Source organism: Aulonocara sp. 'chitande type north' Nkhata Bay, linkage group LG9, assembly GCF_057382095.1.
Source record: "Aulonocara sp. 'chitande type north' Nkhata Bay isolate Kocher_YH1m ecotype deep benthic linkage group LG9, A_spYH_male_GT1.1, whole genome shotgun sequence".
In the NCBI taxonomy this organism is placed as follows: domain Eukaryota; kingdom Metazoa; phylum Chordata; class Actinopteri; order Cichliformes; family Cichlidae; genus Aulonocara; species Aulonocara sp. 'chitande type north' Nkhata Bay.
The window spans coordinates 31,920,043-31,943,036 of NC_141352.1; the positions used below are offsets into that span (position 1 = coordinate 31,920,043).

Genomic DNA, 22,994 nt, shown 5'->3' on the forward strand with positions numbered 1-22,994 from the left:
CAGTTACATTAGACAGGTTTTTTTGTATTATTAAAACACGCTTAGCTTTAATCACATCGCACTGTTTTGTTTAATAATAAAATACAATATAACTGTGGCTTAAGGGAGAATCTGGAAGTTACTGCTGAACCTGCTTAGAGCAGTCAGACTAATCAGAGTCTGATGTAGTGAGTATGCCACCTGCTGGTGAAAAATCACCACTAACGCATTATACTGCATAGAGCTGTGAATTTATTGTGCCTCTGAATTTTTTTATAGCATTTATACATGGATTGTACTAAATGATATAGAATCCATGACCGGGAAAGAAGAAGAAAGTGTGTACTTTATTGTACTTTTGAAAGAGCAATTAGCATAAAAAAATATTGTTTTCAGCAATTTTGTAACAAATTTCTATGAATCGATATCTACGTATTGTGATTTAATAATTTAAAAAAAGAAAAAATAAGATTTTTTTTTTGGTACAGGAAGCTTAAATATGCTTCTTCTTCTTCTTTTTTTAAATCGTAATGTATCGGCTGGACGTGTGGGTGCACAAGAAACCTCGAAATGAGCAGGCACGCTGACAGGTTCCCGTATTTGTTTATTTCCTCGATTTTTGTCGTTGTATTTTGGAGGTAGTCATTGGAAGTGTCCACGTGCTCTCACCTTTGGCTTGACGAATTTAGTCATTCATTGTAACCACTAGAGGGCGATAAAAACACGCATCTTCAAGTAGCCATCTCTGTGGGAAATGAGAAGGTATCATGTCAGTCTTTACTGTAACACGTTATCGGCTTATTAATTCGACTGCTTTGCTCAGGTTTGCCTCCCATTGTCAGTCTTCACTTGAAGCCACTAGTGCGCATCATTTTAATACTTAAATCAGTATTAAAATGATGCGCACTAGAGGAACAAGGAATACAGAATGCGAGCTATAATTTAAGTTCATCTATAAAACATGAGACCAAAACTAACCATTTATTGTTACCGTGTATGTTCTATAGTGGTCTAACTGAATGACTACACCAACTACTTCCGGTATTTCCTTCATAATAAACACTAGAGCTTTAGCTTTCAAATAAGTGATGAAAGAAGCTTCAGTGAGCTATGTATTACTATCAAATATTACATATTAGTACTTTTCAAAATTATATTTACATATATGCGTGTTCTGTACGAGAGTCCCGGAGGAAGGGGGACTCGCAAAAAGAAGTTAGGCATTTTATACTCCAGTCCACAGGGTGGCGCTAATGTACATTCCTGATGCTGTCAAACGTTATAAGAAGAAGAGAATACGGAAGTGGGTTTGTTTACTGGCTGGTTTTGGAGGCAAGTTTCTGATCAGAAAGGTTTATTGCGGTTCGGAACTCTGTTTTATGTTTTAAAATCTTTACTTTGGTTCTCGAAAGTGTCCAGAACATATAAAGGCTGAGATAAATTAGCTTAACGTTAGCTCCGTGTAGCACCAGCGTTAGCGGCACATTACGGTAAGGACTTAGTCATCGTGGAGTAGAGCAGCTATTGGAGGAAAGGCATATTAAACTTGGCTTTGCTAGTGGAAAAAGCAGCACGTCTTATATCGCTTCACTTCAGCTTTTTTTTTTTTTTTTTTAAATGACCATAATTCATTAATTAATTCGGCATCATTTGTTTAAATAAATACCAACGTTTTTCTATAAATGAGCCTAAACCTAGTACCTCAGCCTGCAGTCACGCACATTTCTCATTGTCTTTAACGATTGCTAGGGGTTGAACAGAGGCTTGCTCAGCCTGTTAGAAGCACGTGTCAGATGTCCAGTCTAATACATCAGCGTTAGTATCAGACTGATGTGCTGCATCTGGTGTAACCTAAATCTTCACTACTCGTATGGTCACAGAACTATTATATATGATTGTATGCGAAGGCTGGCACCAATTTAAACGATTTAGATATTGAACATAGGGCCGGTCAAAAGCATCAGTGGGGCAGACAGTATCAAGAGGCATTGCACCACCAGTTAGCCTGTGAAATTGCTCTTTTAGGTGAAAGGTTGCTTATTAGGTAGTGGTTATCACTGGACACAGGAGGTGAGTGCTGCTCACTGTTGGAGGTTTGTGAGCTTAACTTGCTGCCATTTCTCTTGCTGCCATTTCTCTTACTGCTGTCCTGCAGCAAAATGAATGAAGACCCAGTCCAAACAAACTGCAGTAAAACACTGCTTGTCCACCACTTACCAGCTGAGCTCAGCGAGGAAGAGAAGGAAGACCTCCTGAAGTATTTCGGAGCTGAGTCAGTCAGAGTCTTCTCAAACAGGGGCCGCTTGGTACGTTTCTCCTCACCGATTATCCCATGAGCTGTATCTCACATCCTGACATTCATTTGAGTTGCCAGGCAGTCTGAACATGTTTGTCCATTTCCACAGAAACATGCAGCCTTTGCAACGTTTAGGAGTGAAAAGTCAGCGGCAAGGGTAAGCGTTTTGTTTGAGACTTCCTCTGGTTTTTCTCTCACTTTGTCCTGTATGGTCTTTTTCAGTCCCCTTAACATCTTTTTTTTTTTTTTTTATAGGCTCTAAGCAGACTCCATCAGTTAGAGGTTCTTGATCAGACACTCATTGTGGAGTTTGCAAAAGGCCAAGATCACATAACAGTGCTAAAGGACCCGCCTGTGTCAGAAAGGTGAGCTGTCTGAATAACCCCGGGCTGCACAGACCTTCATTCTTATGTAAATTGATGGACTGTTAATGTCTCTGTCAGTTAACAGCAGATGATTGCATCCCTTGTAGTGGTCTGAACCTCCCCTCTGCCTTTCTGTAGCGGTGAAAATGTCAAACAAGAGCAGAAGAAGCAGGAGAGTAAAAAGCCAAATATTCCCATCATAGAGACGGGCGTTGCACCGAGTCTCGGGTAAGAATGAAAGCATGTCATCATGAAGCTGGTGTGACATGAGGGAAGGAAACATTTTATTTTTATCACTTGTTTTGTTTTTTATTTTATTTTTATTTTTTTTGGCTGATGTTATTCTCTAGTGCATTATTCATTAGATACCTTGTAGATTTCTAGTCTTTGTTCTTTTTGCCATTTTGTGGGGTTAAAAAAAGAAAACAAAAACACTATATTGCATTCTGCCTTTTGGTGACAGGCCCTGTCTCCCATTACCCAGAGTTTGTGAGTCATTACCTGCCCAAACTCTGTCTTATTCGATTAAATATGCATGTGTGACACATGTTCTCCAAACTGCGGTCAGAGTGTTGCCAGTTTGGCTATGCAGAAACTGCCTGGAGGCTGGCTGACAGTAAACCTGGATGAGAATCTGAGAGCTGTAGTTGGGAGCTGTCAAACGCCTTGTGTCCAATTAGATAGCCAGGCCGCCACTGAGCGCCTGACAGGCCGTCTGTCCTGCCAGTTGGTGGGACCAGGTGGTCTTTGATACCTTTCACTCCATTTCTGACAGTTTGTCTTGCTGCTGCTGCTACAGCAACCCAGACTTAAGAGCTCCATATTCTAATACTAGTCTGCACAAACTGAGAGAATGTGCTGTCTGGTTAGACGAGTATATTGCATTTAGGTGTGTTAGAGCTTGTAGAAAGGTTGGATTAGGGACAAATTGAGATGTCCTGCTAGCTGCACTTGCTGGTTATTTTGAGCTTGAGTTCACCAATGACGGCGTATTTTAAATCTCCTGTACAGCAAAAATGTGATTGCAGAAGGAGAACTCTGATGTTTTTCACTGTTTTTCACTAGTCTTTGGTTCCTTTTATGGACTAAATAATACATTGAGGGATATTAAGTGAATTTAAAATACATTAATCTGTGCTTTTAAAAAAAGGGGACTCTAAAATAGTGGTCAGCTATGCTCATTTTCTTAATTCAATCATTGTATAAGCAGAAAGGCTAGAACTGCATTTTGTACACATTTACATTTTTGCAATTTGTTCTGTGGCAAATTATATGCTAATAATTAAGAAAACAATTTTACGTTGTTTTCTTTAGAAGAAATAAGTAAAGTCTGTTTGAGTAGGTGCAAATCAGACAGACTCAAATGCCAGCGGGTGAAATAAGCTTCAAGATTTTAATAATATCTTTAGCATCATAATGCATGTAATGATTACAGAGTTGAAACCAGATATTTAAACCCTTTCAATCAGATGACGTCCAGGATGTAATATAGATTTATTTTACTGTGGAGAGCTGTGGCTCAAGATGTGTATTTGAGTTGCCGCAATGAATTTAAAAACATTTTTTATGGAAGTCATGGATGAGCTGATTGGATTTTTGTGGGCAAAGGTCAGCTTCACTGTGATATGCTGATGCGTTGCAAAACATGTATTTTTTTTCCTGGCCATTAATAATTAAAGAGCAGAAGAGGAGATTTTAATCATCTTGCAAATTTCACATTGATGCAAACTGGAAAAAACTGAGCTGGGAGAGGCATACAACCACAGTCCGACTTTATCGGCGACCCCTACTAGCTGTTTGCTGCTAGCGACCAATAATATTAGCTGCATTCATAATGGTCGGTAAGGGAACGTTTTAAAAGTAAAGAGGAAATGGGAGAAACACCCTTCAACTATATTATGAGTGTTGATGTTTCATAGTTTGCCCACCAGAGGGCGCTTTGCAACATCCCTGTTTTTCAATTTTAAACACAAGAAGCACGTGTTTGGAACCACAAGCACAACAACCAGCTGATCCAGTCAAGTCGGGTAAATAAATGACTACATGTTGCAAATGTTTGGAAAATCTAAAAAAAAAAAAAACAGTGGTTCAAAAGATCAGAATGACTTTTTAAAATCCTTAAATATCAGTATCGGTCGGGCTCTGTGGTTAAGTCCTTAACTTCAGCTTGCTTTCATTCTAATTGGAGAAGTTGTGGTTGAGCGCTGGAACAAAGGAGAAATGTTTGTGGGGAAAAACATCTTGCTGATGACGTGGCTTCAAGCCGCAACACAACAGAATCTACATTCACTAAATCAAATGATGACGAAGGTGAGTTGGAGTGCTGTTAAGGCACCATTTACCAGGCCTCCGCACCTTTAACTGCTGTTTCTAGTGGCAAATTAAATAACTCTCTCCTACCTTCAGTCTTTGCTCATTAGTCTTGAGTGTAGGTGAATTTGTTGTCCCATGCTGTGTAGATTGGCACCTTAAGAAATCTATTTCCCGAGGACCAACCTTGCTGTGCTGACACGGCATGGCTTGTGCTTTTAATCTTAATGACAGGCCTCCTAGCAAGAGGTAGGGCCACTGCCTGGGCCACACACTGATGTGTGACTGTTTTGACATATAGTCATGTGAAGAAGTTTATCCCATAAAAAGTATTTGAGAAAGCAAACGCGTGATTATCTTTGAACAGTGCTTATAAAAAGAACAAAAAACAAAACAGGGACGTGTTACATAATTGTCTGCCAGTCTCTGACATCATCTTGCTTTAACTTTTGACCAATTTATATGCAATATTCATTCATTCTCAGGATGTTTGAGGGTTTTCTTGCATGATTTAATCCCATGATTTCAGTGGGATTAAATCTGAGCTTTGACGAGACCGTTCCTTCTCCTCTACCTCTCCGTTTCTCATGCCGAAACCATTTTTTGGTGGATTTGCTGCTGTTCTTAGGATCATTATCCTCTTCAAAAGTCACTTCTGGTTCAGCATTAATTCTTGGAGCAGATGGCCTAAAATGATCTTCAAGCAGTCCTTGGTGTGATGCAGACTTTACAGTTGAATCAGAGACTGCAAGGGACATGCTCCGTAAAGCCATAAACTAACAGCGTAACCCCAAAACACTGTTTTTGATTTGCTAGTACAGAGCACATTATTCCTAAAGGTTGGGTGTTTTCCTGTCTGGTCACCGGCCAAGCGTGGTTTAGTCCTTTCTAGGATTTCTTGGCTTCAGACCGTTTCTGCCTGTCGTTCCCCAGAGCAGACTCGGATCACTTGTGCTTTAATCTGGATTCCAATTTTAGATTTGAAGGTGAAGGAGATAAATATAGAAGTGTACATGCTTCGTTCCCGTTTGACTGCTTTGTGTATAGAAATTGAGAAAATGACTGAATTTGTTTAGAGTACATCACCTTCATCTGTATGCACTCATTTGAAATGGATCGAGTGTTTGCTCCTTCAGATGTATTCAAAACGTCAGTTGTTTCCACGCTAATTTCCATACTTTTTTTTTTTTTTTCTCGTGACTGTTTTTCAGTGAAGGCTTTATTGTGTTTAAGGCAGAGAGTTGCAGGTTTAAACTAACACTCTTTTTTTCCCCCTCTCTTTGTCTCCTACAGGTTGAAGTTTCAATCAAATCCCACTTTGAAATATTTATATCCACCACCCTCTAATGGCATTCTGACAAATATAACACACGCCCTCATGAGCGTGCCAAAGTTTTATGTTCAAGTGAGTAAACACAGCTTCCTTTGTGTGGTTTTATTTGTTATTTTACCTTGATGCGCAGATGCTGGCCATAATAATGATGTCCCTGTGTTCATTTTTGGTAAGTGGGAATTAGTGCAGGAAAGAAAAAACTCAAGCTAATGTGACAGCATTTCGAGTCCCTACATTTATATTGTAAAATAGGAATATGATTCTGGAATAAGTGTCCCAGAGGTTTTTGAACTGCATCCAGGCTCTTAAAGATCAAACAGCAAACATTTGCCTTTTAAATCTCAATTTGGGAAGCAAGTATTAATAATAAACCATAAGTGGGCGGCATGAGTTATGGGTTTAACATTTCCCTGGGAGCCGCGCTGCCTGGATTTTAATTGCTGCTGTTCCCCGTGTCAGCAGCTTGGTGGTGCTAGTGTGTTTCGGAGAAGCTCTCCCGGTGCTCTGCCTCATTGTAGGCATCTCACTCGAGCCTCAATCTCACCTTGATCCTCGTATTTGTATGCGAAAGCCTGGAAATCTGTTTTACATATGGAGCCCGAGTTTCCGGCTGCCTGTTTGAGAGCGGCAATATATATTTATATTACCTGCTCTCTCCCCCCAGCCTGTGCTATGAATTTTCACTGTTCTCAAACTCGTATCTCAAACTATACAGGTACTTCATCTGATGAACAAGATGAATTTGCCATGTCCTTTTGGCCCAATCACAGCCAGACCACCCATGGTAAGCTTCTGTACACCATCACTGAATGTAAAGCTCTTTCCAAGTGTGTAAATGTTTTTATAAAAGCAGGTGTTATGTTTCACAAAATGTACTTCTGAGAGTTAGACAGCTTGTTAAGGCAGTAACACTCAGCTGTGTGTCTTTAGGTTGATGAGCAGAACTATAGATCCCTACCTTTCCTTAACTTTTTGACTCTCCCAAATACGGAGACTGAAAGTTCTTAAATGTAAAAAGAACATGTTTGAGCAGTAAATGTGAGCACTTTTCCCAGATCAGCCAAAATAGTCCTACTTTCTCTCCATTCATAGTTCATATTCTTTTTTTTGTCAAAATGCACATATAAATATACAAATGTACTAGTTAGCTTGTTTATTAATCATCAGAACTTTCATGTGTTCACGTCACACTTTCAGATGCAGGAACACTTTAGTATGATCAGTATTTCTACACTGAATACTCATAAAAGGTATTTTATGAGTACTTTATTCAGACACAGTCTGAGTAAACTAATAATACACAAACAGGGAAAACTAATGAGTAAATATTCACATTCAGAACTTCTCCAAAAACTACTTTGAGTTTGGTGTTTCAGTAAAGCAGATGCAGGTGCTGCTCTTCCCTCAAATGATTGGTTGGCATGAACCATACCTCAACAAAATCACAGCAGGCTTTATACCCAAAGCTGGAGAAGGCTGCAACGGCCGTTCTAAAGACCTGAGTGCTCATCAGTCTGCAAAGTGCATACAAATAGGACAAATTCAGGACAGGTTGCTACTTTAGCTGAAGTGGAGTGGGCAAAGATCACACAAGAACACAGTGTGCAGTCCTGCAAGAAGTGAAAAAACAACCCGAGGGTAACATAAAAGTACCTGCAGAAATCTCTTGGTAAACTTGTGAAATCCTTTTTGATGTCTCAACTGTTAGAAAAGCGCTGAGAAAGAATTGTGTTAATGGAAGGACACCCCAAAGCGCTACAGTCCACAAAAAAGGTTTGCAAAATAGGAAAAGAGAAAAGAAAATCAACCGCCTGTCCCAAAACACTTTCCTTTGCTATCATTGAAGGAATAATGAATTTTACAGGAGAAATGCAGGCAAGAAGTCCATGCCCTGAAGTTCAGGGGAGGTTGGGTGATGCAACAGGGCAGTGACAAAAAGCACACGAGTAGATCAACAGAAGGATGGTTAAAAGGATGAAACTCGCAAGACAGAGACCTGACCTTAACTCAGTTTTCATTCTGTGGCATGACCTGAGGAATTGTGTTTAATCAAAATATCCCAGAAATATTGATGGACTGAAACAGCTTTGTAAAGAGGAGCGGTCCAAAAAGATGCCAAAAACCATTTGGAAGTGTCAGAAGCAGCTACAGCCAAGGTCTGATGGAGGCTGCTGCTATTAGAGGGTCCGTTAATTATTAAAGTCAGGCTTTCACTCGTCTTTTCCAGCCTTAGTGATTACAAAAGGGTTCATATACTGTACACATGCAAGCAAAGCAGCAAAAACAGCAGAGACAGAGAATACAACAGAAACTTTACATTTAACTGTATGTAACTGACATGGTGGTTCAGAAGCAGAGCAATGATGCTCAATATTCAAGGAAATTCCAATGTTCAAAATGTCAAAGTCATAGACAAAAAAAACAATTGATAGGATGTGAAGGGAGAGATCCTCTCTCATGCAAAATGTCCGGGAATGCTGTGTCCAGCTGTGCTAGGAGTTTCCTTTTTTCCTCTGACACGTTGGTTCTATTGTGCGCTCATTTTCTTACATTTTATTAGTTAGTAAGTAAGTAAGTAAGTAAAATTTTATTTATATAGCACATTTCTAGATAGAGATCACAAAGTGCTTTACAAGATATAACAGATTAAAAAGACAAAATACAAACAAAGTTAGCAAAAGGCAGTTTTAAAAAGATGTGTTTTTAGCTGTTTTTTAAAAGTAATCAATGAATCAGCGGATCGTAAGTCCTGAGGAAGGGAATTCCACAGTCTGGCGGCCACAGTAGCAAAAGCTCTATCACCCCTAGTTTTCAGTCTCGTATACTGAATGACAAGTAGGCCCTGACTACTCGACCTCAGAGACCTACTAGGGGCATAGGGCTGTAAAAGTTCAATGATATATGGTGGTGCTTGTTGTTGAAGAGCCTTGAAAGTTAAAACCAAAATCTTAAACTGGACTCTAAATTCAACAGGAAGCCAATGTAACTGCATGAGCAACGGTGTTATATGTGAAAATTTAGAAGCTTTCGTCAAAAGTCTTGCTGCAGCATTATTAGTTATTAGTTATTAGAAGCTGGTCGTCAGGTTGCTCAACTGCAAAAATAATTGTTGTTTTTAGTACCGTAAAGTCGTCTCCTTTGACTGTTGTCGAATTTAAAATATCTGTATTTAATTTAAAATCAAAATCAGCCATCGCTTCTCCCATTTGTATGCTAAGCCATGTAATTTTCTTTCCCGCAGTTTGAACTCCTGCCTCCTGCTCCACCCATCCCCATGCCTCCTCCCTTCCCTCCCGATTATCCCCCTTTACCAGAGGAGGAGATGGAAATGAGCAGCGAGGAAGAATCCGAGTATGAGAGTGGAGACGACGAAGACAAAGAGAGGTGAGGCGACGACAGAGTGCAGCACAAACACTGTTTGAGACAGTCAGACTGGCTTTCAGATAGTTTTGCACCTCATCATAGCTAACGGTCATGCCGGCGTATTAACATATTATTCATCAGTATTAATCTTTCTAGAGAAAAGATTAGTTGCAAACGTGTGTGGAGACTTTCACATCTGTATCTCACTCCCTGTCATATTTTCTAAATATGCAGAAAGCTCGTGTAGATCCACAATTGTGTAAATGCAAAGATTTTCGTGTCTGACTTTTGCTCCACTTTAGCAGCAGGTGACAAACTAAAGGGCAAATATGAATCTTTGAACCTTACATCGACGGCGTTGGCTGGCTGTCAGTGGAATGATACTGGCATGGTTTGGGTCACTGCCAATCGATATGAAGTTGCTCTGAGTGATCACCTTTATGGTGTGATGAAACATTCCTGTCCTGATGGGAGTGGTATCTTCCAGAACGGCTGTGCCTCCAGTGTTAGGGTCTGAGGATGCTGAATGGTCTGATGAGTAAAAAAAAAACTAGTGTGAATCATATACTATTGTCTTTGCGGTCACCAGGTCTCCTCCCTAGTTGACCACCTATGGATGATTTTAGACTGACGTGTTATAGAAGATAATCACCAAAGTGATGTCCCAGCCCTCCAGCTGAGCTCCAGAGACCTGGAAAATCAATGATCCTTCTGCACATTTACAAATCAGAATATAAATTTAGAGAATTTTTTTTTAATACATTTCTAAATCTGATTACAGCAGATATTTAACTATCCATATACATTTGCAAATGTGTGATTACAGTACTAGCTTCATAGATTTTTTTATTTTTTATTTTTTGGACCAAGTTGGACGATTTCCCCCTTATTCCCTATGCTTGGTTTATTTCAGGATTGTTCGTCTGATGGGCCTGGTCAACCAAGCATGCAAGCGACCCTTGAGACCAAAAACAGCTTCAAAACGAAAGAAGCCCAGGATCAAGGATCTACTCTATGCTCCCAAGCCAGACTCTCAGAGGTAGACCAAAGGCACTCATTCATGTCACAGTCCTCACGCATAGCTCATCTCAGGACAGTATTCACAGGCAGCTAAAGAGAGAGGGCAAAAACCTCCAGATAATAAGTCTTCCTCATAAACACAGCCTCGTGCGGCTTGGAGACTTGTTGTTTCAGCATCACACACTCACACACTCCCTTAATGACAGGCCACAAACTCTGTTACTAAACTATAAATATACACAAACACACAGTCTCCTGGCCACATGTTTGTGGACTGGGAAATATCTCAGGTTGACCAGAACAAAATATCCTGAACCGTAAGGGGCTCAGGAGCTCAGTTTTATTGTAGGTTATTTTTAGAGATTGCAGTAGAGGGTAGCAGTGATTGTCTTTGTTGTCCTCAGTGCTGCGACTCTGCAGCCCTCGGATGTGTTTGAGCAGCCCCACGCCGCCGGTCCGAGGAAAATTGAGTTCCGCATTTCAGCTCCGGATGTAGCAGCTGCTGTTGAAGGAAGTAGGCCAGCTCAGCCTGAAGACGACGAAGGCAAAGGTAATCCTCCCTCCCACAATTTCTGCTGTCAATTATGTTGGCTAGTTTTACTGGATTGAGCTTTTTTGTTGAGTCATGACAGTTTCCAAGCTGATGCCTCTGAAACTGAAGATCGAGAGATATTCAGTTTCGAGTAATATAAAGAGGAAAGCAGGAGGAAGTTTAGAGTAGTTAATCAGTTGTAGAAATTCATGATGGGTTTTTTTTGTTTTGTTTTTTTTGAAAAGGACAAACAGAGCTGAGATAAAGGAGCCTGCCATTGTTGAAGGGTAAAAATAACTGTTTCACAGAAATGGTAACAAAAAAGGTACAAAAATGAAATTGAGACTTTTTGTCCCAGTTATCAAAGTTATTGTTGGTCCTTCTCTTGACTGAACTTATTTAAGTTGTACTGATGACGCTGGAAAGATACAGTTCAGCCAGAGTTACTGTTTGAAAAGGAAATTGAGATAGAAGAAGTCGTCCATCAACCACAGGTGGCTTTGCAAGACCGTAATTTGTTTGTGTTTAGTTATGCACAAGACATGAAAGCTTGAGGCACAGACGATGATCAATGTAACATAATATGATTAAAGGATTACAGAATGACAAGGATCATTTCACAGTAAATTATCTGTTTTTAATTTATTTACATTTTAAGGTACCATCCAAATGCTTGTGCTTAATTATCACAAGATATTTATTTATTTTTACTTTTAATCGCTGCTTAACTTTTAGTGCGATTCCAAAGAGGGATATACCGACCTTTGTTAAAGGTGGATTTAATACTTCCAACTAGGGCTGCTCGATTATGGCAAAAATGATAATCACGATTATTTTCACTGAAATTGAGATCACGATTATTTGACGATATTTATTTAACCCTTTAAGACCTACTATAGAACCAAGTCCACCAGAGCTTATATTATTTTTATTTATTTTTTTTACATGCTGTAGTGCCATTTGTGGGAGCATTTCAAGTTGCTATACATCAATACAACTGTTATAGCCCATATTTTAATAATATGTATGCATTAAGTGCATAGTAATTACATAAATTGCAAAAAAGTGCAATAAACTACAAAAAAAAATTGAAAATCGCTTTTGTTTTGTTTACATATATTTCTACTTGGAGAAGTTTAAGAGGTTTATCCCTCAAAACTTTAAATACAAAAAAAGTTGCAAAAAATAGTTTCCCACCACAGGAAATTTATTTTGAGTGTCTTCATAGTTTTATTTTGGAGATACAGCAATTTTTATATACTGCAGGAAAAACAAAAAACAATCCTATGATGCAAATTTGCAAAGAAAACAGCAGGTGCATCATTTCACTGTGGGAAGTGTTACGAACAGCTGATAGGAACGGCAAAGCGTGTTTCTGGAATATTATGTTTTTGTTCCTGCAAGCGCTTTTTATGCAATTTTTGCAAAGCTATATGTGGAACGAAACCGTGACCGAGGACAAGCTGATGGCATCAGATGTAAGTACAACTCCTCCGGTTTCATATGCAAAACAAATTATTGCGCTAGCTTACACGGTCCAGGTTCTACAGGGATTTAAAAATAGTTATGCAAAACGGAGCGTGCTGCTCTGACCGGCTTTAAAGGGTTAACAATGACTTTAAAAAAATAATATAAAATAGTGTGCAACACCACTGAAGTTTTTTTTTTTTTTTAAACTCTTTTCAACCAACGGCAGTCACTCTCCAAATAACTTCTGCTTAGCTTTCCGAGCTTCCCTCGGGTCCCCTTAATCAGCGGTCTCCAACCTTTTTTGCGCCACGGACCGGTTTATGCCCGACAATATTTTCACGGACCGGCCTTTAAGGTGTCGCGGATAAATGAGGGAGGGGCTAATAATCGGCTCAGTCATTTTTAATGATCGTTGAAAGCCCAGATCGTAATCGTGATTAAAATTCGATTAATTGAGCAGCCCTACTTCCAACAATAAAATATGATCTCTATAATTTGCTTCTTCCAACCTGCTGCCAGAGCTATGAGGATGTAGAAATGTGGTAAAGGTGAAGAGCAGAAACTGTAGAAGGAGGTAGGACAGGTCATCTACTAATCGGAAGGTTGATTCTTTGATCCCAGGCTGCTTCCAGTCTGCATGTCAAATACCTCTGATCAAGATCCTAACCCAGAGCTGCTCTCCAGTGCACCAATGAATGTGTGTGCATGTTCGACAGAGAGCACGTGCATGAATAAAAGTGAATGATGAAAGTTGTGTAAAGTGCTTTGAGTGTTCAGGTAGAGTAGAAAAGCTCCAGACATTTACCGCGTGTTTTAAATTAGCATAAGCAGTGTTAAAATATGACATCATTAAGAAATGAGAAGTGGCAGCCATGACAACTATGTAATGATGCAATGTTAATTAGTCAGTTTCCAATGTTGATTGTGCTAGTTAACCATGATCACACATAGCTTTCAAGCACTTTCTGTCATTGACACATGCTGATGGATGTATTGTCCATGTCCTGGCCACGGATATTTCAGCATGTGGATTGGAGAAGTCAGGGATCAACCCACCGGCGTTCTTTATGTGGATGACCTACCCGAAGTTTGCTTTTCCCCCTCTATTTATAAAAAAAAAAAAAAAAAATCCACATGTGTACTGAGCGACAGATGTGGAAAATTGTTAAATCTCTAGCATGTGAGAAACAAAGGCTAAGTTGTATTAAGACATGCAAAAAGCTACTTTTATAGTTACCGTTAAGATAAATCAGACCAATGCTGCAGTCTCCAAATATATCGCAAAAGTTTAAAGATGGGTTTGCTTATGTCCTTCTGTGCAGCTGAGGCAGTGTAGGGATTTAGTTATTACTATACATCATGTTTATTATCACATTGATGCAGGAGGTGTTTTGATGTTCCTATTGACATAAGTTAAAGCCCGCACCATGGACGAAGTCGCAGCCAAGTGTTACACAGCAGTATATCACGGTAGAAACTGCCACCAAAAAGGTTTAACCATTATCTGTATGAGCAAATGTCATTGAGGGCACAGTCTGTGTTACTTGTCAGCTGTGCAGTTCCCTGTTTGCCTTATCTCCCTGCTCTCTAGCTACAACTTCACTCTCTGGCAAGTCCCTGCGAAGTAAAATAGATCTCAAAGTCAAACACAAAAGATTTCCTAAAGGCAGGGGAAAGATAAACTATGACAGGTGGCTTTTTGGATTAGTCTTGTTTTGGGGAAGTGGAGGTGTGGGATCCGATAAACAAGCTATTTAAATGAAAAGGGGAGGTGGGGGTAGATAAGGAGAAGGATAATTTTGAAAGCAGCGATCTAGTTCTCTGCAGAGAGTGTATCAGAAAAGCTCCCCAACGCTGCTTGCTCCAGTGCACACACACATACACCTTGCGTGGGTGACAACTCCCCCCACCCTCCTCGGATTTGTAGAGGCTCACTGCTCTTAGTAATTCCATCTACAACGTGTGTGTGTGTGTGTGTGTGTGTGTGTGTGTGTGTGTGTGTGTGTGTGTGTGTGTGTGCATTCATGTGCTCCTCAAAAGAGTTATCCTTCCACCGCCTTTCAAACTCATGTTTGCAAAACAGGAGGGAATTTTGATTACAGTTCTTTATTTCACAGAGACTGAATGTGCTTATGTTTGCTCGTCTTCCAGTAGTCAGCGCCACCAAGTTTAACCTTCCACCTTTTTCATTATTTCTTTGCCTTATGAAACCCTGTTGTATTAATCCCGACAAAGAAATCATTATTTCCAACTCGGATTATACTGATGCCACAGTTAGAAATTTAAATATCAATATGTTAAACTAATTGTGACCAAGAGGATTTGCTTCCACCCTCCCATCCCCATCCAGAGCTGGTGTTGTTTACTGAAGAGGATAAACATTTTGGAAGTGATTATTTCACCATCTGCTACTGGTAAACACTTTGAAAACCTCAACTGTGCTAGAGGGAGAGTGTCATCCTCCTGTTTTTGATACCATAAAGCGGTTGAGCAGATCTAACCTAGTGGCACATGAGAAATACGTGCATAATTAATGTAACAATGTGATACACAGGTTTTAGCACGCTTACACTTTTCTCCCTTAGCATCGTCCATTCAAGTGGATCAGAGCGAGATCAAGCCCAGCAGCAATGAGGAGGAAGCAGAGGCTAAAGGTTTTGGGAAGCTTTACTTCAGCACGCAGGCATCAAAGCAGCAGGAGGAGCGCAGCGACAACGAGCAGGATCTCGTCTCAGATGTCATCTCGAGGAAGGAGCTGGAGAAAGGACGGCTGTCAAGAGATGGTAAATGTAACGCACAGAAATGTGACAGATTAAAGGAAAAGGCAACAAAGTCTCTTAGTAAAGGGGTTGGGCCACCTCGTGCTATCAGCATGTCATCGATTCAAAGTCTTTGTAAGGATAAAATGCATAGTGTGATGCAGGGTGTGATCTAGTCACTGCAAAGGCCACAGGATCTGAGTCACATCATTTTCATGCTTACCAGATTAATCAATCAGTAAGAAACGATCCAAAAATGCAGTTTTAGGTTAGCTATGTGATTACAGTGGTCACTTTTTCATGGAACTGTTGTTCTGTTGGTCCAGTTTATTGTGCATCAGCTGCTGTGTCAGTTTCCAAAAGTCCTTGCTTTCCATTTCAAGGAGCTGTAATATATTCTGATTCCCTCCTTTGTTTAGATGTGAGTAGAGTAGAAGCAGTAGATACTTTGAAATGCATATTAGCGTAAACTGCCAGTTAGCTGAGAGGCATCATGGCTAAAACAAAAAAGAAGTGCAAATTGTGGAAAATCTGCCTTGAAAGAAATCCTTCACAGAAACAGGAGTTGGTGGTAAATATGGAACAGAATTTTCTTTTGGCATTGCAAAACCCTGCTTCTAATTAGCTTCTACTGACTGTGACTGTCTAATATTACACTCACCTTTTTTTGAGTGCAAAATATCAAAGCATTCAGCGTCAGCATATTGTTAATCTGAAACATTTTAAGACGAGATAAGGGAGTAAAGTAACATCGTTCTCCCTGTGTAGAATCAACAACCTAGCCGTGCAGTCTACCTTTAGTGGTTCACATGTTTGATTGGCAGGCAAAAGGTCACTGGTTCAATTCCAGCCCGAGTTTACCACCAGAAGGTAATTCCAGACCCTTTGTGGGTTGCGTTGGGAAGAGCGTCTGCCGTAAAGCTGCCACATCAAACATGCAGAGCTTCCCACTGCGGCAGCCCCTTGTGACAAGCGAGCAGTCGAAAGTAGCTTGACTGTAATACTTGTTGCCGCCGATCAGTTCCTTCCTAGATACTCTACAATCAGCTGTAAGTGGTATTATTGCAAAGTGGAAGCGGTTAGGAACCACAGCGTGTCGGCAACAAAGTGGCAGCCACATAAATTTACAGAACGGTGGCGCTGAGTGCTGAGGCGTATAGTGGCTAAAAGTCACCAACGCTCTGCTGACTCATAAGACATCAGCTCAAAGACTGATCTGGTAGTTGGCCCAGTGCTTTTGTCTGTCTAGCTGTTGGGGTGTGTTATATAAAACTTTGAAACTTCCATTACTCAGGAAGGCCAAAAATGATCAACATTACTGACATTAGCAGGGTTGTAGGGATGATGATGATTACAAGTCATTTTCTCTAATGAGGTTGTGATTTTAAGATTCCGTTATCGTAATTATTTACAATTTATCCAGTGACTCACAGACAGAATTATCATTTACAGGTCTACTCGGCTTTGCAGGGCAGGTTAGCTTAAATTCAGCTTCAGGGCAGAGCTGCTTTCAAATCCTGCTGTTTAGTCGAATAGGTGAAAACACACCTCCAAATAAACACTGACATTCCTCTGGCTCTGCTGTCCATTTACATAGGTTTAAATGTGGAAAAATGCACATTTTCATGTATATTTAAACCATTTTATACAACTTGTTTTGTTTCTCCCTGGCATGAGAGCAAATTTGACAGAAAGGTAGACCTTTATTAAATAGTTGGGCTATTCAACCAATACTTTGTCTCACGTTCTCTGACGCCGTGTTTTTAGAAGCACGTATACACCAGCTAACACACGATATGCCCAATTACACTGAAAAACAAGTTCATACATGTAATCATTGCTTTAAAGTCATGGAGCTTCTAAGCCTAGTTCTTTCTCAATCCTGTCTTAAATAAAACATTGAGCGGATGGTATTGAGTTGCAACGACTTTGAATTTATTTAAATTTTTTGGTATAGGCAGCCCTGTGATCCTTTGTACCTGTTTTTTTTGAAATTCACCTTGCATCAAGGCACCCCCTCCTTCTCTCTTTTAAAACAGAGATAAAAAGGATGTCTGTGTTTAAAAATTATGAACCTGGCGAGCCGACCTGCAGACTATACGTGAAGAACATTGCAAAGCAAGTGGAAGAGAAGGTAGGTCCAATTTTAGCTCTTTGATCCACTTTTATGCGGTTGTTTGGTTCACTGGAGTTGTTTCGTGAGAGTCTGGGATCATCGTCCTATATATTAAATTGGCATAGCATCAGTTATCTTTAAAAATGTCTTGTTTTAGAAGCTTGATGATAACTGCTATTGCATAAAGCATATAACAGGTGCCACTACCTCATAAAAGGTGTTCTTGCAATGCATTATATCAGGATGATGTCATACATTACTACTGTTTGACCCTATGCTTCCTGGGAAAATGGTGATATTTCTTCCCTTACATTTGATACGGAAGCTGTTCAGTGAATTCGCAGGCCTTCTTAGCCGTAGCTCACAGCTGTGAGTAACGGCCCTGGTGAAGGTGAGAAAAAAGGTGGCAGCGAAAGTGTTCTCTGTGTGGGCGTCTCTGGGCTCACCTGAAGGTCAGGCTGCCTTAATCTCCACCGTTAACCTCCCGGCTGTGTCGAGCTGATTTATCCAATAAGCTACTTTGTTGCCTTCTAGTTCGCAGAGAGACTCAATTAAGTGCGAAGCAAATGTGTCATCAACATTTTGGGTTAATATTTATTCAATTTTGTAATGATGCATCACAAAAAATAAATAAAATCCTAATCATTTTTGCTGCTAATGTTTATTATTTGTCTTCAGGAGCTGAAGTACATCTACGGGAGATACATTAACCTCTCGTCAGAAGAGGAGAGAAACATGTATGTTAACATCAATCCTCCGTATCGTGTCTTTACTTCATATTAACACAACTTGTGATTCACTCCCCCCCCCCCAAGTTTCTCTTCATGAGCTATTTTTTGACTCTAGCAATTTGTCACTTTCTCTTGAGAGTTTTTAGTTATTCATGCTGACACTGTCTTGTGTTATTAATAAGTACCTAAACTGATGTAGAGATCATGAGGGATGTTTTTATGTTTGTGCATCAGCACTACTTCAAATGAATATTCCACCTGAGTCATCAAACCGAGCTTATGTTGAGGACGGACTCTGAACACAGATTCAGGTGATAAAAAGGAAACTGCAACTCTGCGAGCCAATCAGTTTCTCACTTTAGTGACCTGCTTGGCTTTTTTCTTTTTTCTTTGGCGTTTACAACAATTAGTGACCTCAACACTTTTGAAAAAGAGTTCTGAACACCAGCTTTTTTTGCAACAGTGAAAACATTTTGAGTGTTTAAACTGCGAAAATGTTCAATTTCAAGGGGAAAAAAATGAGTCATTTGGAATTTGAAGGCAGCAACATGTATAAGAAAGTTGTTGTGGGGCCATGTTTAACATGGTGTCGCATTCACTCTTCTTTAACAACAATCTGCAAACATCTGGGAACTGAGGAGACCAGCTGTTGGTCTGCTGGGAGAGGAATGTTGCCCCATTATTGTCTGATTTAGAATTCTAGCTGCTCAACAGTCCTGAACTTTCATATTTTCCTGTTGGCTTTCATGTTTTTTAATTTTATGATCTGCAAAATGTTTCCAGTTGGGGAAAGGTCTGAAGTAATCTACAAAGATGTTTGTGCAGGATGCAGTTTAGCATCGTATTGCTGAAATATGCAAAATATGTTGTTGTCTGTATGAGAGCTCTGTTGCTCTAAAACCTTTATATATGCATATATGGGGTATGCAGGGTGCATGTTTTCCAAAAATGGTGACCTGCCGCTTGCGCTGGAGACATTCACAGCTGAGTGCAAAGTGGTGGGAATAACAGTTAGCACCTCCAAGTCTGTGGCCATGGTTCCAGAAGAGGGTGAAGTGCCCACTCTGGGTCAAGTTCAAGTGTCTCTGGGTCTCGTTCATAAATGGGGGGAGATTCAAAATGAGCTAATGTTTTTCTTAAAATGGTACATTTTTTACCTTCAAATATTATATATGATTTTTTAATATCCTGTTTTAAGTTAACTATGGGGGTTTTGAAAATTGGGAGATTTTTGTTTTTAATTGTATTTTCAACAGCATCTCAGGTTTTTGGGGAATTGATGATTTATGCAAATGACAGCTTGTCTTTAGTGAATTCAAATAAACTGTAGCACAGAAAAGCTGGTCCTAAGAGAACTAAGGTGAACGTGAGTGAATGTTGTCACTTGATAACTTAACCAGCTGTCTGCAGCTGCTCACTCACAGTCAGCTGTGCAGCAGCAAAATTAAAGACAGCTTTCTGTCGTCTCTAAATTTCTTTGTCATCACAGTTTTAAATTGTTAATGTGTGTGATTACACAGCTGTTTGTCATTAACATGTACTTATATTGATGAAGTCAACCTTAAAATAATGATTTAGTCAGCTACCTTTTTCTGTCCATCTGCTTACCTGATGTTGCCAAATGATTAGAAATGAAGAAGAGAGATTGAGTGTTTCAGGTTTCACTGTGTGCTGGATAGACATGTTGTGTTCAGTGTAGTTAGACATGCCTAATGTTTTGGTAGTAGACTGCACTTTAATACAGAGTTTCAATTATTCTACCAGCTAAATATCGACTCAGTTGAATCAATTAATTGGAATAAAAACCTGCAGGTTGCTGGGTCTCACTAACGCATGACCGACAGCCGCTGTTTTATGAGCTCGCAGGAGCAGATAACATTTTCCTTTTGTAACGCTGAAAAGCCAGAGCTTAACGTTGAGTCGACCAGGCCACAAGCTTTGAATGATAATGATGTGTCTTTATTCCTGTTCCATAGGTTTGACATTGTGTTAATGAAGGAGGGGCGGATGAAAGGGCAGGCCTTCGTCGGACTCCCCAGTGTGCAGAGTGCAGAGAAAGCCCTGAAGGAAACCAACGGCTACGTACTTTATGACAAACCTCTGGTTGTTGTATCCTTTCTGTCAGATGAAACAAAGACAACGTGTGAATTCAGGTTGCACTGATATTTGTTTGGATTTAAAAACGTAACCATTAGTGTGCATTATTTAGCATAACAATACAGTGCAGGTAAAAACATGGTAAACAGAAGGAAGTGATCTAAGTGGCTATGACATGTAAGTGAACGTGCAGAAAATGGTACAGACATCAAGGGGTAGTTGAGAGATGATTTATCAAGTGGGCACTTGCTTTCACAGATGTGCTTTTGGCTTTGGTCCTCGGTACCTTCAGGAGGATATGGTCTAATATCTGGCAGCTCTGAACCACCACCTGTTTTTCTTCCTCTTTCCAGAGATAACCATGCATCAACATTTGAACTTGTTTAATGGAACAAGGCTATTGACTTTGATAGTGTTTTAATGTGCATCCTGCACCCAATTAGCTTGTCGACAGCATATTAGTCTTTCAGCTCAAAGAGTGAACAGAGATGTCTGCAGCATAATTTACTTCAGGTGTTGTCCTGCATTCAGCTGTGTTGCAGGAAAAATAAAAAAGAGGATAAAATTTGTCTCTCAGTATCAATTCAGTTTTATTCATATTTATAATATTTTAGCCACTATGTGATTAGTAAAATGTGGGATGGTCTTTTTTTTTGGTTGCCGGTATTTTTTATGTCAGAAGATATCAGTATGGGAATGCACTTTATTTATTCCAAAAGTTTGGACGTTATTCCAAAGCAGGAGAACTGACCTTGCTACATATCCAAATACAAAGTAGCTCAGAAAACTTAAAAAAAACATTCAGTGGGAGCTAAATAAATAGGAAATTAAAAAAAATTCAATCTAAATAAATTAAAATCTGAATATAATGCAATAAAAGATTAAAAGAAGTCTTCTCAGTTGATGGAGCAGTCCAAGCAGCAACAGCAGTGTTGGGAGAAGCTCACTTGGCAGGCTGACCTGAAGTTGACATGTTAACTTTGTTACCTTTCACCTTCATTTCTGATCTCTGTGTCAATCTCAGCTGCTTGACTCTTTGAGATTGCATTTATTGGTTCCTCTTGTGTGTAATGCTGTGCCTTTTCAAGTCTGTTTGATTAAAAACTAATTTGATGGAGGCTGCCAGTAAGATTAGCTTAGCATAAAGCAAGGGCCAACCAGGTAATAACAAACAGCTGTGCCACTTGCTATTGCACCATTCACAGTGGCTGCTGGCTACACTGATAAGCTTGGTGTCAACGTTCTCATCCAACTCTGAGCAAAAAATTAAGTTTTCCCAAAAATTATTTATATAATTACTGCTACTGTAAAAATGTTAAGATTTTTAATCCCAAATTTTGCTCTGGATATTAAGTTATACGCTACAATTATTATTGTATAATTAGTCCTTTATTCTGAGAAATGTTTCCTGGATTGGCTTGTTTGCGTACGTTTGTTGTAAAATGAAATAAGCATGTACTCATAGCTTAAATGTGATATTTTTCTAGTCTGTTTGCAGTATCAGAAAGTGAACAGAGGTTCATTCAGGTACAGATATCTTTAGGCAGAGGACAGCCAGTCCCAGTTTGAATTCCCTGTCATGATTTTTTTCAGTTTGCCTGAGACTGCAGTATGGCACTTACCAAGAGCTGCAAAAATTAGTAAGCTTGAAGAAAACCCGGCATAAAATCCTCATATGTTTTAGTCTGAGGTTTGTTAGCAAAAACACTCCGGTCACAGTCTTCCACACATTTGGATCTCTTCTCTTTATTTAACCTGCTACGTGAGGTGAACTGTTTATCAGTCTGTATGATTATGGTTATGTCACTGAGTAAGTGAGGCAACCTCAGGAAACCAAGAGACCCAAACTCTTATAAGGTCAATTTTGGCCAGAAGTCTTCTGGCATTTATGAACAAATAGCTGAGACCTTTACTCAGATTAAATTCATGAGGCAGTGAGTGTCACAAGGAAGAAGGCCGATGTGGCCTAAAGCTGCTCTGTGCAAGTTCAGAAATAAATGACACTCCATGGCTGTGAGATAATTAATGAATTATAGATTGCAGTAGTACATAGAATTGAAAATATTTGCTGCCCCAGACCTTAACTCTACAATTCTCAGCAATTTGCTCGATCTGCAAGACCGAAACAAGACAACACAGCTACCAAGAGAGGGCCAAAACAGAGGTGAAGTCAGCAGGTGAGCGATGATATGGTGATGAAATGATAATATGGAAATGATTTGCCTTTTCTCATGATGCCACTGTGCATATATAGAACAAGCCTTATGTTTATTGCAATGGTGTTTTCGCTTCACAGTTATGTTTACACTTTATCTATTCAAGATACCAAGGCTTGATATTGTGGCCCAGCAGAACCATTTGTATCCTTATTGTGTCATATCCTTTGGGGAAAAAATGAGGGTGGAGCGGTTTAACTGCAGATATTGTAGCACAAATATATTATTATAGTATAGCTTTTTTTGGTTTCTTTTCTTTTTCTAGCCTATTGTATCTTATGTCTTTTTTTAGCACTGACTTTGTAACCATAAGCTATTTTTGAATCTTAAACTTCTTCATTGATTTCTGCCCTTTTTGACTGAATTTCAGGTGGAGGTCATCAGAGCATGTTTTCTTCCTTTCTGCC

General features: G+C 39.6%; 1 protein-coding gene across 5 annotated transcripts; it reads left to right on the plus strand.

Annotated features, from left to right (window-relative positions):
* Window positions 1-1,254: 1,254 nt before the first annotated feature.
* On the plus strand, window positions 1,255-22,994 carry rnpc3 (RNA-binding region (RNP1, RRM) containing 3). 5 transcript variants are annotated; one of them, XM_086306981.1, is made up of 16 exons: window positions 1,255-1,311; window positions 2,135-2,285; window positions 2,385-2,432; window positions 2,531-2,640; window positions 2,779-2,868; window positions 6,244-6,355; window positions 6,999-7,067; window positions 9,525-9,667; window positions 10,560-10,685; window positions 11,071-11,216; window positions 15,254-15,451; window positions 17,467-17,561; window positions 18,222-18,280; window positions 20,251-20,383; window positions 22,471-22,548; window positions 22,668-22,951. In XM_086306981.1, the coding sequence occupies exons 2-15, from the start codon at window positions 2,139-2,141 to the stop codon at window positions 22,537-22,539; spliced, it is 1,545 nt and encodes a 514-aa protein (XP_086163107.1). In that variant the 5' UTR covers window positions 1,255-1,311; window positions 2,135-2,138; the 3' UTR covers window positions 22,540-22,548; window positions 22,668-22,951. The 5 variants fall into 5 exon arrangements, with proteins under 5 accessions (XP_086163107.1, XP_086163106.1, XP_086163108.1 ...); XM_086306980.1 differs by lacking the exon at window positions 1,255-1,311 and adding an exon at window positions 1,318-2,049; XM_086306982.1 differs by lacking the exon at window positions 1,255-1,311 and adding an exon at window positions 1,318-1,469.

What these genes read in the sequence shown, in the direction of transcription:
- rnpc3 (XM_086306981.1), top strand. Translation starts at nt 2,139, where the DNA reads ATGAATGAAGACCCAGTCCAAACAAACTGCAGTAAAACACTGCTTGTC. An exon ending in GTGAAAAGTCAGCGGCAAGG is followed by an intron (nt 2,433 to 2,530) that starts GTAAGCGTTTTG and finishes TTTTTTTTATAG; the next exon opens with GCTCTAAGCAGACTCCATCA. An exon ending in ATGACAAACCTCTGGTTGTT is followed by an intron (nt 20,384 to 22,470) that starts GTATCCTTTCTG and finishes TACAATTCTCAG; the next exon opens with CAATTTGCTCGATCTGCAAG.